Raw genomic sequence first — 15,236 nt, 5'->3', positions numbered from 1 at the left:
GGACAGTGGACATCTCTTGCATTGGCCGGACCTGCTGTCACTGTGGTTCCTGTAAATGCATTGAAAGTTTGACGGATGGCTCTGAACAAAGAAGAATGGAAGGAATTGTTTGCTTAGAGACTCATACCCACTGCCAGAAATAAGAATAGACTTTGACTGGTCTTTATGTTGACATTGCCTGCAGAAGTAGGTGAGTGGTTGTGCCTAAGTGAGAAGAGTGAATCTGCTGTACCGTGTTTTACCACAATGGCTCTCGCATCAGTCACCAGCCACCAATGGAAGGAGCTGCATTAGTTGTCTCTTCTATCACAAGTAGTAGTCATGCACCACACTGGTGTTAGAGCAGATTTATTTATTAAAAGTTTAATATTGTTTTGCACGTTTAAGTTAGCATGACCAGGCTCAATGTGCTATAACGGGGCCTCATATTGCCTGTAAAAGAAATACTGTTGTATTCTTCATGTTTAAAGGCCTACTGGTGTTCTTTTCCACTAACAAGAAAATAGTAAAAATAGGATCTGTTTTGTGGTGTAGCATCTCGTACTGTATCTAGCTTGTGCTTCCAAGGAAGCCATGCCAGAGACATTCTTGGAATGTTGCAAAAATTCAAGGCCGGTGCTGCATGCAGCCACAACATTTTGTTTATTCATCTAAAAGGTTTATTATTTAGCAGTGCAATGCCATTTCCCATTGCATGTGCTTTAAGGGAGACACTAGAATATTAATAAGTTAGGCAGTTTTTCAAATAGCTTGTATTATGTAACAAAATGCTTGAAATGTTGAGTGATTTATGTCATGTAATGTTACTATTTCAGCCCTATGAAATCACCTCACGTATGTCGATAGCATTCTTTTCCACTTTTCAAAAACTAAAAAGTGGCTATTCTGGGATGTGAGCCAGACCTTTCTTTTCTTTTAAACAGTCTCTATTTCCGTTTGGTATTATATTCCATATTTAGAATTTTCTTCATTGCCGAACTTTTTCCTTCCATTCATACCGAGCAGTCTTCATGTCTGACTGTTATTTAATTCTATACTTAGGTTATTTGTAATCCAGATTTGTATGCCTATTCTCCAGAGAGAGACTTAATGAAGGCCCTCTTGCTCACATTGTACCTAGAGAATTTATAGACTTTATCCTCGCTTTAATGAAGGCAGACTCTATGACAGTCTTTTGACTCTAGCAATTGATTTACTCTAGAGGGAGACCTAATGTTGAAACCTCTTGCTTATTATTAATTAAATTGATGCTGACTTAATCTTTTTGCCTTCTGTAATGGTTCTTCATGGTTTTGACTTTGAATATTGCCCTGCATAAGTTTTCTTTATTTACCTTGGGCCCTCATCCTTTGGGACTCACATGGCATGATTCTGTGCATCTGCCCCTTTAGCATTTCATTGGTGCAAAGCACCAACACTGGCAAATGGGTTTCAGAGTCTCCCTTGGCTTCCTATACAGACAACAGGTTTGTGCAGTGAGGCCTTTGTCACATTGCAAGGATTTAACCCAGTCAGCTCATGTTGTACTATTAAATAACCACTTAGCAGCACTGTGTGTGAAATCAAACACGCAATAATGGTTCTTGCTTAAACTCTGCTAATACAGAAGAGAGGAATTCATCATCAGATTTCATCCTGGTCCCTAAAATCCAGGATGGGCTCGATCATATTCCTGGGAGCCCAAGAGGATATTCTCTTGTCGGGGTCCTAAAAAATAAATACTTCAGAACAACTATGTATTATTAATGCTGTTCCTGGTATGATTATAATTATGGGGCTCATTACGATAACGGGCGGTCAGACCGCTGCCCGCTATCTCATCAGTCAGGAGACCAACCGACAAACAAGCAGCGATCCGACCGCCCAAGTAGGATGAGACTGCCGTGCTGGCAGTTGGAAAAGTGCTATTTTACATTGCGGCTTGTGCCGCTGCCCAGGGAAAGCACTGCAGCACACGCTGCAGCGTGAAAGAGCCCTTTGTGCACATCCATGCACCGTGTACCAGGCACCATTAGGTGCCTGGCACACGGTGCATGAACACCTGGTCCATGAATGTGCATGGGGGCACTACATGTGCCCCCAGGGCCACTTTACAGTGGCCCACAAGGGGCCCTGCTTGGGGCCCTCAAAGTCCATTTCTGACTGCATTTTCATGGCAGTCGGACTGCCATGAAAAGGCTGTCCGAAAGGGACATCATAATCCCTAAGGTGGTGCCCGCGCAGACACCGCCTCATGCTAGGCACACGATTCCGATCACTGCCCCGATGGGATCATAGATCCTGTTGGACGCAGTGGGCTTTCCCCACGACCTCTCTGGTCCGACTGCCTGCATCCTAATGCAGCGGTTGAACCAAAGGTCTGTCTGTTGGTGGGACTGCCCCTGACAGCATATCAGTGGCCGTCCCACCGACATTGTAATCAGGCCCTATATTACAAGGGGATGTCTATGGAAACAATGAACCTACACCCTGTATATAAATCAACATGTTTCAGACCTAAATTGTAATGGTCATAGGGTCCAGGGCTTTCACCAGTATCCAAAGCTTTCATCAGAACTAGGTTGCTTCACCTCAGAAAAATGTCAGTGAAGAATGTCAAGAGATCTAACTAAGTTCAGTCAGGACAAAACTTAACATGCAAAATATATGACATGCAAAGGACACAAATGCCATTGTTACAATGGGACCTGTCCCTGTAGACACACATTTGTCAAGGGTATCATATAACCATTGGCACCTACTTGGTCCACTCTCACCTCCTCGAAAGTACAGAATAAAAAGTTAGAAGGATGCACTAGGGACGTATGCCCATGCTACTTCCATGATTTCATATGTGGAACTGTCGATCTGCCAGTGGAAATGGTGTTAGGGTCGTCGCTAGTAGCACTTCTTGTCAAAGGAGATATAAGTTGTATTGTTAAAAATGAGTAATACAAGTAGGAAGAAGTTTTATAGTGACAGATAGTTGACTGAAAGTCACACTTCTTATATTGAGGACTAACCTGGCTTCCTTCCTATCAGCTGTAGTGTAGCAAGAATGCAATGGGCACAGGTAGAAGCAAGAAAAATGGCCCCTTTCACTGCTGCAGGGGTAGAAAAATATAGCAATTACTTCAAAGGGTCCCTTCAGAGCCCTGGGGCCCTGTGCCACTGCAACTGCTGCACCAATGATAGTTACGCCTGTTAGTCCCTGCCTATCATGGTTCCCTACCCCTCAGAGTGCATTGTTAGCTTGTAGGTGAAGAAGTGACGAGCCTGTATGTTGATAGGAAGTGACATCATACACACTTTGACCTTGCTTACACCATTGGGTTGAGCCCTTGCCCTTTCTCGTGCCCTGTTTGCTGCTGAGGGGTTATAGGGATGGTGTAATGTCTGGTAGCTGCAGACGGTAAAGAGTGTTGGCAAAGCTCTGTTTACCTTCTGCTGTCGCTTCCGTTATGAACCCTTGTACAGGGTAGCAGGGGCAGTGTCAGTAGTCACTAAGAGTAAGGTTGGGGTAGAGCTGTTACCCTAGGACACCCCATACTTACGTCCTGGGACACATTCCTGCGCTTTTCACAGGGCATAAATGTATGGGGTTTTATTCCTCGCACACAGAATGTGGGTGTAAATTGCCTGACGCTCTGATATTTACTGCTTTCTTCTGCCTTCCTCCATGTCTGGCCCACACACGTGAATTAACTGGGTTTTTTTTCTCTCGTTGTTTTAGGACAGTTTCCCAGCTCGCTTCGGAGGAGTTCACTTTGTCAATCAACCCTGGTACATCCACGCCCTGTACACCATCATCAAACCGTTCCTCAAAGACAAGACACGGAAACGGGTAACTCGAACAGCGCCTTATAAATCTATAGGCCAGACTTTTAAAAGGCAATCTTCCCATGCCCTGGCCTCTGCTGACAGATGGAGATATCTCAGAGCTTAATCTCAGTTGGAAGCCAGAAAGAGGTTGAGGTTTAATCGATAATGCAGCAAAATTAGGTTATTTTCAGATGCAGAGTCAGCTTCATCGGAAATCTTTCATCATTCACAAAAGCCGGCCCTCTGTGCAGTGCTCGGGCACGGCGGAGGCTCCCGCAGGGCGGGGGCTGTGCTGCAATGCTGGGTCATGAAGGCGCGCTTCAGTTTTGGTACTGGCTTCTAGCACGCTTTGAGCTCCCTCCCCCACGGCCTATGACTCATACTCAAGCAATTATTGATTTTCTTGTTTTATATGGTTCAATGGTAAACAACAAGGAGGACGTCAGGCTGATGCATGTGGAAAGCTGATTAAAATATTGAGCAGGCTTCACCGTTCACACCAATGTTTACGTAGCTTTTCAAGGCATGCCTGGCCATTGGTTTTGGTATGCAGTGGCTTTCCTGCAGAATGTTGTGAGGGTCCCTGACACTCCCACAATCTTACAGATACTTATGTGCATTGGGCTCAAAGTGGTCCTCCTGAAGAATGGAGACCCCCTTTGCCACAGAGGTCACAGGGGTCTGAGTTCAACCCCTATAGGTAGGGTGTAACATTTTGGCCAAGACATGCCCCAGATAGCGAATGCCTTCTCCTGGATCTAGAGAAACTGCTATGCATGGTCATTTCTATAGAGCTTAGCCGGTCAGATAACTGTGGTCCCTGGCCTTCCAGCGCCCCCTGGCTTGTCTTCTGTGCACCTTCATCTGTTCTTGAACTCAGCACATACTGCAGGGGAGGGGAGAAGAGAGGAGGTCCTTGGATCCAAGGGAAATTTACACTCTAGACAGCATCAAGCATTTCTGAGACAGTAAGAGAGACACAGTCTGACTGCGAGAAATCTTGGGAGGCTGTGACAGTGGTGAGAAGGAGCACACTGGGGGAGTACCGTAGCACTGCCCCAGAGAGCTAAAACCTGCCTCAACCTATGAGTGCAAATCATGCGCAGTTTTGGTTTGCACACACCCAAGCCGGATGAATTAGTCGTAATTCCCTGTTCTGAGGGGTGAAAATTGGCATGTGGTGCAAAAAGTGCACCCGCTAATTAACACATCTTGTGATAATGACTTGCGCTTGTGATTTGCACCAATCTATTTACACACATAAACACACACCAGTCACACCCATCACTGTTATTTATACTACTCACAGTAGTCACAATCACATATACACAAAAACATGATCTGTACACACATCACAAACACGATTTGCACACATCTTTCATATTCAGACATATATGCACATAATATGCACTCAAACCACCTACACAGTGTGAACTACCACTATTCACATTGTGAAACATACACCAGTATATTGCACTATTCATATACACACCTACAAACACACACCAGTCACAAACAGCAATAGTACACACATCGTTCACCTCATAGGAGCCATTCACATGCCATTCAGGAAAATACTCTTTATGCACCTCACACCACTGCCTTTTAAAACTGGTTCACTCATGTCAGTGTTATTTGCACAAGACTGACAGAGCTCGTTCTGTTTTAAAAATTAATATGCACGCTTCTAATTTATGATCTGCTTTTTATAAAAATAAACTTTAAGATACGTCCACATGTTCCTCATTTAGATTGTTTTTTCTTAAATGCACCTTGCAATGTTGTTTAGCAAATTTACAATTGTTTGGAAGGTGTGGGGCAGAGGAGGGGGGACATTAAAGAATCCATTGCCTTGCGAAAGCGGCAATATTTTTCAAATGATAAAAACAAAGGTTCATGAAAAATATACATCTTTACTGATGTTTGTTTTCTAAAGATTCTAGAAATCGGCAGCAGCCTCTTTATTGCTAATTAGTTACAATTGTCACTGTTCACAAGCACCTATCAATACTATCAACAGATTCCTGTCACTATAGGATCGAATATGATAATTGAGTCCAGCGTGTCTTTCATAATACAGCTGAGCATACTTTAAAATCTACACCTTACAATAGCTAGGATGTTTAAGAAGACCCCTCCCCAATCTCCCAAACATTAATTACACTTGTCCTTTTCAGCCTCTTTTGGTCACTGCTGAAAATTAGGTTAGTGGTTGAGGAGCGTGTAACCCTACTCAAGTAGCAACCACAATCTCTGTTAGAGTGAAACACAACCAACCCCCAAATGAACAGTGCGTAACCCCCTGGTAGCTTGGCACAAAGGATGCCTCCAACAAGGGCTTGCAATGCAAAGGCCTGCATCAAGGATAAATTGTGCAGCAGCGGTTCCTAGGAGACTGCAAGCTGCGATGTGATGTTTGGCATCTGGGATGCACCGCAAAGCAACGGGTTCCGAAGCGGCTGTGATGCTCTGCGCTGCATCGGTTCTGCTTACAAGACCACTGCTGTGCTGGCAGAGCACTTTCAGGCATACTTTCAAGGGTCCAGGACTGCAATGGTACCACTAAGGGAGTAGGACTCACAGCAGACAGAGTCCAGGTGCTGGGTTCAAGTTGGTTGTAGCAATTTCTGTCTCTGAGGCTCTGATCAGGAGGCCAGACAACTAGCCCTTGGGATCACTGCAGTAGTCCTGATTCAAGAGGCAGGTCCTGTCCTTTAAATCAGGCAGCAAGGCAGGACGCAGCTGGACAACAGAATAGCAGTACTTCTTGCAGAGCAGCACAGCAGTCCTTCTGAGTCTTCCACAGGTCCAGAGGTGTACTGAAGAGATGGGCCTTAGGGTCCAATATGTATACATGGTGCCCACTTTGTTGTAGGGGATGGTTTTGGAGGTTTCCACCCCCAGAGATGTTTGGAATGTCGTGCCTCCCTGCCCTGGCCTCAGCTTGTCTGGAACACAAAAGACTAGTATCCAACCCTTTCTGAGGATGCTCAGGGAGAACCTTTGTGAAGTGCAAATGTGGTAGGTGACAGCTCCTACCCCTCATCAAGTTAACGGAGTTTTATATAGCGCAAACTTGACCCAGTATCGGGTATCAGAGCGGTTTACATAGCATTAGTTACGTGACATGAGGACACACATTCATTTTTGTTAGGCACGGGGAGATTAAATGATTTGCCCAGAATCACAGGATGTTCAGCGTCATTGCCAAGACTCGAACCCGGTTCTCCAGATTCGAGGTCGACCGCCCTAGCCATTAGGCCAACTCCTCTCCCCAATTAAAGAGGGTTTACATTCCTACCTGCTCCCAATTAAAAGTTATCACATATTAAACGTAATACGTTAACCCAAAGTTATTCTATGGAAGAGGTGGGCTTTGCAGTAGTGAATAATTCGTTTTTCACTACCAGGACATGAAAAACATAAAACCACATGTCCAGTTTTTTAAATGCACTGTACCCTGCCCTATGGGCTGTTTATGAGCCACCATAGGAAGGACTTAAATGTATTAAAAAAGGAAGGTTTAGGCCTGGCAAAAGGTTTTTTTGCCCGGCCGAACTTGCAGTTTAAAACTGCACACACAGGCTTCAATGGTAGGCCTGAGAGTTGTTCAAAGGGCTACCTAATTGTGTGGCACAGTAGCTGCTGCATGCCCCCTAGTAGCATTTAATTTACAGGCCCTGGGTAATACCACTTTACTAGGGACTTGCAAGTAAATTAAATATGGCAACTGGGTGTAGGACAATTTTACCATGTTTAGAGGAGTGAGCTCATGCACTTTAGCACTGGTTAGCTGTAGTCAAGTGCACAGAGTCCTAATACCAACAAAAATGAGATTAGCAAAAATGGAGGAGTAAGACAAAAGGTTTGGTAGAAAACCACCCTAAGGCTGTCAAGTCTATAAGTCACCAGTGGATGCCTGATAGTCCCAACATTCTTTAAACTCTGCTCCAATGGGCACACTCCAGCCCAAACTGCCAGGCCTGATCCTCCATGAACCAGAACACGGATAACCAAAGACCGGTTTTGCCCCTATTAGGACTCATCAGTCAGGTATAGCTTGGTTCTAGTGGCACAGTGTGTAGGAGACCCACATCTGGTCATACTCATCCCACTTGAAGCATCATTCTGATGTATACAAAAAAGGATGAATGGAACGCTTGAATTAATCTCAGCCACTGGTAATCACTCTGGGCTACGAGAACACCCTGTACACCAGGGATAACCAAGCAACTCACCAAAAGACTACAAACCATCCAGACCTCAGTAGCCAGACTCATCCTCAATCTTTCAAGCAGAATTCACATCACAACCACATCTCAGGGAGTTCCACTGGCTCCAAATACACAAACACACTAATTTCAAACTCCTCAAATCTACATTCAAGGCACTACAGTACTTGGACCCCACCTACCTGAACAGTCACATTACCTACCACCAACCACCCAGGCACCTGTGCTCCAAAGCACTCTTATGTGCACACATCTTATGCATAAACAGAACCAGATCAGGAGGACGAGCATTCTCTTTCATTTCCTCCTAAAGTGTGAAATGACCCACCACTCAATATCAGAGCCTCCTCCTCGCTTCTTAAACAGAGCAAGGAGCTCAAGATCTGTTTTTTCAATTAACTGTTCTACCATAGTAAGGGCTAGGCGAGTGGGCGGAGTTGGCGTGGTGTCAGGGAGGAGCGGGCCTGTGCTTCTGTTAGGCGTTGCCCGAGACCGGCCTGACATGTGCTTAGAAGAGAGAACTGCTTGCCTCCTCCATTCCTCGCCGGCGGTGGCCCTCAACCTCATTCCAAGTGGGGTACACCGAAAAGATGCAGCAAAGTCACCCTCTCCAATCAATGAGGACTGAGGCACGTTGTGCTTGCTACAGCATGTTGGGACCCCCTCACCCTTGCTCGGGATCCTGCGACAGACGGGGAGTGCACATTGGTGAACCACCAATAATTTTTACTCCTGAGCCTTTCCAGTATGGCCCACACAAGGTACTGCGCCATGCGGCCCTGACTGCATACATCTATAAAGGACAATGGGAGGACTAAAATACGAGGCGTACCTTACACACCCAGAGTCATTCCACTTAATCCTACTGTATGCCGGGTAAAATTGGGGGGCTGACAACCTGAACATTCTACATGGGGAAAGGGCACCACTAACTGCCATGCTACATTGACTTCGGCATGCTGAATAGCGCCTGTCCCCTCCCCCAAGCTCACTGCTCATTCTGACGGATAGGGCACACATCCTCCTAGGGGTTTACCAGGCCCACATTGGCTGCTCTCGAAAAGGACTGAGTGACCTTCAGGATCTTAGTCGGATCAACCATATGCGGCAGAAACAGGGGCCACCCACCTTGGTTCGCACAAAACAGGATAAGGACCAGGCAGCGGTGCCAGGGGCACTGGCTGATGCGGCATCAGGAGATGTGCTTTACTCTGCGGGATGATCCATTGAGATCACTCTTGCCGTTCAATCTCGTAGGTTCGACAAGATGCTGTCGGCCTTGCTGGATGTCAAGATTACATTGTAGCTGAATGTCGATGCACTGAGGATTGATGTGGGCCTATTGAGAGATGACCATAATAAGTTAAAAAGATCGGGTCACTAACACATAATCAACACTGGCATTCATTGAACTGACTGTCACAGAAACCACAGCACAAATGAAGGCCCTCCAAGCTGAAGTGGACTATCTCAAAAAATGGACAGCGTAACAATGTATGGATAGTGGGCCTACTGGAATGGGTTGAGGGCCTCAGAATGAAACTTTACCTGGAGGAGTGGTTTTCGACTGTGATTCTACAGGGAAAGCATTCAACCTTCTTCTCCATGAGACAAGCCCACAGGGTACCGGGAAGATCACCCCCACAACTGGCCCCACTGCATCCAGTGGTTGCCCGGCTCTTCAGTTACCAGGACAGGGGCCATATCCTACAGGTCACCCGAGTGAAAGTCCCTTGGGCTGTGTGAAATGCCCCGTCAACATTTTACCCAACTACACCATGGAAGTACAGTGCCGTAGGTCCTCCTTCCTTCTCGTGAAGCGTTGCCGCCGCAAAGCATGCCATCAAATGCGTAATGCAGTTCCCTGCCACGCTCAGGATCATGCAGGATGACAGTGCCACATTATGAGCAAACCCCAGAAGAGGCCTGGACCTGTTTAGAGTGCAAGAGCATAGCTGTTGCACCCCAGGAGGCAGAGGACACTTCCAATGGCTGGAAAATGCAAATTTACCACAAACCCCGCAATATGTGCTCTCCACTGGGCCTCACAAAAGAGCAGGCATCCCAAGACATGGCACTGGTGGTTGTGGAATTAGAACTGAGAGAATCAACCCCATCCAGGGGCGGCTCCTCCATGTGGGCAGAGGAGCATCGCCCCACTGCTTTCTTGCAGTGTTAGAAGCAGAAACATAAAATGGTATTATAAATACCATTTTATGTTTCTACTTCTCGCACTGTGAGAAAGCAGAAGGGTTTGATTGGGGGCAGGTGGGCGTCCTGCTGTAGGGCAGGGGAGGACTGGCTTGCCCACTCTGAGGGCGCTGACTGTTTGGTTGGCCCTAGGGCCGACCAAACCAGTCATAAGCACTCTCCCTTTTCTCCATGTAGGCTGCATGCCGCCTACATGGAGAAAATGGCCTCCCCATAGACACCTGTGTGGTCGGCGTCCCAGCCAATCATAACGCTGCCATTGCAGCATTGTGATTGGCTTTGAGGAGGGGAGGGATCAGTGGCAAGTAGACTTGATGACATGGCAACAGATGTTTCACAGACACTGGTTGAGGCATTGCTGGTCACCCCTCAGTAGGCAGAGAAGGTGATATAAACAGGCAAAAATATCACCCTCAACCTTGCACTGAGGCTCAACTCAGCAGGTGATACACAACAATACACAGGAGAGCCCCAAGTGCCTGTGAGGTTGGGGGCTTCATGTCCCTAATGGGTGGTCACTAAAGCTGTCCCATTACTACTCCCCCACACATTGACAGTGTCATCATTATTGACTAATTTACAATTTCACGTTCTCAGTTCTACTGGCTTTGAGCCCGTTGACCTGCCTGCCTGAGAAGGGGTGTTAAATGCCTTTGGTTTATTTACTCATCTTGTTCAGTATTGTTTTACTGTTATTTGTTCTTAAATTGGCATGAGAATTGATGGCTGGGAGGGTTGCTTGGCCATGGGTGGGGGTTGGGGGGATGGGGCCTGACCAGGGACAATATGTCAGAAATGGGATACTGATTGGATGGAATGTCATCAGCACGAGTACTACAAAGGCTACTGGGAATTGAGGCAGAGGGGCCGGGGAGGAGGGAAAATTCCTTAACGAGGGTGGCCAAGTCTTTTTGGATTGCTTACGTATCCAAGAAATGCTGTAAACCCACATATGTGCTGGAACTGCACCTGTGGGTGATGCCGGACTGTCAGGAGTTGCAGACAAGAAAGGAGGCAATAGCATGGTCAAATGCAGCACTCACGTTCTGGGGAGACCTGTTTACTGATAAGAACATTAGAACATTTGAATGCCTGGTGGATGATTACGGGATACCGCAAGGTTCCTTCCTCTATGATACATTCATGAGAGTCTTATGAGCCATTTGGCTTAAACATACAATGAACCGGAGATGTCTGCAGTGCTCCAGGTCCTATTGACACACGGAGGTGACCGCAAGGCCATAACACAATTATTTAACAACATGGAATTGGATAAGGAGAACCCCCTATACCAGCAACAAGCTTACTGGGTGGGACATGGCCCTTGCTATGTCACTGATGGACAAACAATGGGCGCAGCGTTCAGGCGCACCAAAACTTATCTCAACTAACGCCAGGCTCAAATATACACAATGCAACTATTTGCACCACATGTATCTCACCCCTAAACGGTTAGCACGCATGTACCTGGGATCCACGGATGCATGCCGATGCTGCCACACCCCTGCAGCAGACTTTGTGCGCATGGTGTGGGATTGCCCACAACTTGGCCTCTACTGGGAAAGGAGTGCAGGATTTCTCACTGATGCTTTGGGCACCCCCTTTCAGAAGGAGTGCTTTAACTGCTTGCTGGGTGTCACCACCTGAATGGAAGCATGCAAACTGGTCAACAAGGTCATAGACGACCTTGCAGTGGCCCTAGTGAAAAGCAGAATAGCCATATCCTGGAAGTCTGCCAACCCCCCCCCCCCCCCAATTAGGATGTGGCTTTCAGACTTACGCTCCAGCATACTGGCGAAAGCACTACAGTATATCGAGTTTGGACCCGCGCCCCCAACCACACCACCGGACTGGCAGGCATAATAAGAAAAGATAAATACTAAATCTGACCAGCGACCTCCGTAGCCGGCCTCTACACCAACCTAATATTGTAGACACACAATACACATCTACTACACACTCCCAGCTCTGGTTGGGTGGGACGCCGACCCTGCTTGCTTGAACAAGAAGAACACTCGGCCCGGGTCTCGTCCCCCTGTTGCGCCTTATTGGACACTTCGCTTCCCTACCTTCCACATGCACAAACCCACAGGTGAATAGATTAATACATGCCACAATTTATGTTCTAGTTTTTTCCTCTAGGTTGTCACAGTCACAAAGATCAAATGTGCATTGAAACCAGCATTATAACTACTGTATTTATATAATTGCTTTTCGCATCTTGGCTTTGTTTCGAAATGTAGCAGATAACTGAACCACATCGACAGTGAGAACACAAGTAACTGCAATGTAATGCATATTCTATTCCTGCCATACTATAAGGTTTGTTAATGTTCTATTTATGTTGATAACCCCAATAAAGAGAAATTTACATAAAAAAGGAAGGGCTAGGCGCACACACCTGCTCAGTGCCAGGATACCTTCACGAGTGATAGTGTGCTTTACAAATGCACATTACATAACATCCCAGTCCACCGTAATTTTGCACACCACGCCACCTATGTTTGGACTCAGCCATTTGCAAATCAGTCATGGCCCAGTTCCAATGGGAACAGAGCAGCCCGACTGCCAGGCCAGGTCCTCCATGAACCGTGGCATAAGCAGACCAAGACCTGTTTCAACCTTACTGGGACTCATCAGTTCGGTTTAACTTGGCTCCAGTGGCACAGAGTGCGCAGGACCTACATCTGGGCATACCCGTCCCACTTAGAACTTCACACTGAATATACAACAAGTGATGGATGGAATGATTCAATTAATCTCAGTCACTGTAAATCATTAAGAGCTGTAACCCAGCCCATCATTATTTTGTATACCATGCCATCTCATTTTGAACTTAGTCATATGCAAATCAGTCTTGACCCTGCTCTAATGAGAATAGTCCTATTAATTTGAGCATTCGATCCATTACTGTTCTGTATACTTAAGTGTGAAAAGTATGCCCAGACTTTGGTCCCATGCTACTGTGCTACTACAATCAAGCTATACCTGAGGGCGAGACTAGTCTTAGCTTGTTTCTGTTCCAGGTTCAAGGAAGACCTGACAGTTCAGGATGGGCTGTTCTTATTGAAGCAGAGTCAAGAATGATTTGCACATGGCTGGGTCTAAACCCAGATGGCATGGTGGATGAAAAATGATGGACTGGAATGCAGCCCGGGCTATTGCCAGTGGCTGAGAATAATTCAAGCATTGCATCCATCACCTTCTTGTTGTTGCTATTTCCATTTCCAAACAAAAAAGCTCAGCCTCCAGAAGGTGGCCACATCCATTAATGGCCCCAAGAAGCCAGAATATCCATACTCAACAAATTGGAGGGACGTAGGGTAGTTATGATTGTAGTATTGAAAAATGGGCTCAGAGAAATGCAATTACTGGTAAGTCGTTACATTACTTCCTCTTCCTCGTTCCAGACATTAAAGGTAAGAAAAAGGCTGACCAAAAACCGTCCAAATAAAGGTCTGCACTGAAACTCTGGCCACTCCGTGCAGCCATAGCATGTACAAAACAGTCAATTTTGTACAAGGTATCCAAAAAATCAGCCTTGGTATGATATTCACAGAGACAACAAAGCCTAACCACAATGGAAGAAATATCTCCCCATGAAACAATTCCATTATAGAGGCTAAAGGGACTTGATCCTCCACCCAGCCTGCTGAAATGCCCCTAGTAGACCCTGGTAGAGCTACAGGGAAAGATATGGCACTCTCATAGAACGCAGAAGATGGAGAAAATGCATATCACAGAGAGGTCATAAAAGATAGTGCACCCATTGAGCCAGCTACCTCGCATCTTATGTAAAGACCTGCAGGATGAGGAAGGCAATGCACAAGGAGAAGCTCAGAATAAACCCAAATGAATCTCTCTAGGATAAATCTCAAGAACAAAAACAACCCATGGTGTCCACATAAGAGCACCTGAAAGGAAGGACAAGCTGCACAACGAAACTGACACACCAAGGACCCACCAGAGAGCAGACAGCAGAAGAACCTAGAAATCACTCTACTGCAAGCAGAGGACAACAGAGTGTGAAAAGGAGTATGTTCCTCCAAGCAGTGCATAGAGCCCAGTCCAAATGAGCCATCAGCCATTGCAAAAGAAAGAAGGAAGGACTATCTGCAGAACCATGGAACACCTACAGGGAGAACGGACGTAGCCAAAACCCCTACGAACTGCTGAACTGATAACATGAAAGTACAAACTCTCTGGGAGCATGAGAAATCTGCAGCCCACAAAACGAGGGGAGCAAGACCAATAACCTAAGTCTACACTGACCCAAGAAACACCAAGATGTCTCCGTGAAGTTGCCATCTCCTCCAGACTCAGATTAGTCCAACTAAAAATCCTCCATAGAACGTACTTGTCAGAACCCTCACTGGTCCATATGGGCTACGTCCAAGACAGTGGCTGTGCAAGACAATGCGGGCAAGAAGGCACCTTCATCCATACCCTCTGGGAATGTGCACAAATTCAGAAATTCTGGGAGGGGGTGGTACGCATGATAGAGGAGATATTGGGTCAGCAGATACAGTGCAACATCAAATTGATCTTGTTGAACATATGGGACCCCACTGACCTTAATGCCAAGGAGAGGATTTGGGTTACTTTGGGTTTCATGGTAGCGAAGCGAAATATCGCACGACTATGGAGTGCTCCGAACCCACCTCGCATTGCTGAATGGGCCAGGGATATGGACTGGTGTATGGTGACAGAGTTACCTATATATGTTTTCAAGGGATGCCCGAAGAAGTGATTGCAGACATGGGGGCCTTGGAACACATTCCGGGGGGGGGATCTGTGTACTGCCGAAGAGCTGGGATGATACTGTTGCTAATATTGGATAGCCGGGGACAATCATGTTGTACTGTAGCAATGTTTTTTTTTATGTCTTACTGCGCTGTGTGTTATTGATTACCTGTATAATGCTGGGTTCTAAATGTCTATATGCCTATTTCAATAAAAAAGAGTTTATTAAAAAAAGAAACACCAATATGG

At 46.2% G+C, this 15,236-nt stretch overlaps 1 protein-coding gene across 2 annotated transcripts in view; it reads left to right on the top strand.

Moving 5' to 3' along the window:
- CLVS1 (clavesin 1) overlaps nucleotides 1–15,236 on the top strand; it is a 425,751-nt gene that overhangs the window by 285,754 nt on the left and 124,761 nt on the right. For both annotated transcript variants that reach the window (XM_085604129.1, XM_085604130.1), the window contains exon 4: nucleotides 3,713–3,823. In XM_085604129.1, the coding sequence (XP_085460255.1) occupies nucleotides 3,713–3,823 (111 nt within the window). The remainder of the gene's footprint in view (nucleotides 1–3,712; nucleotides 3,824–15,236) is intronic.

This window comes from Triturus cristatus, chromosome 5_1, assembly GCF_964204655.1.
Source record: "Triturus cristatus chromosome 5_1, aTriCri1.1, whole genome shotgun sequence".
In the NCBI taxonomy this organism is placed as follows: domain Eukaryota; kingdom Metazoa; phylum Chordata; class Amphibia; order Caudata; family Salamandridae; genus Triturus; species Triturus cristatus.
Note: the sequence above shows the minus strand (reverse complement) of the source record. Positions and strands in the feature narration are given on the sequence as shown.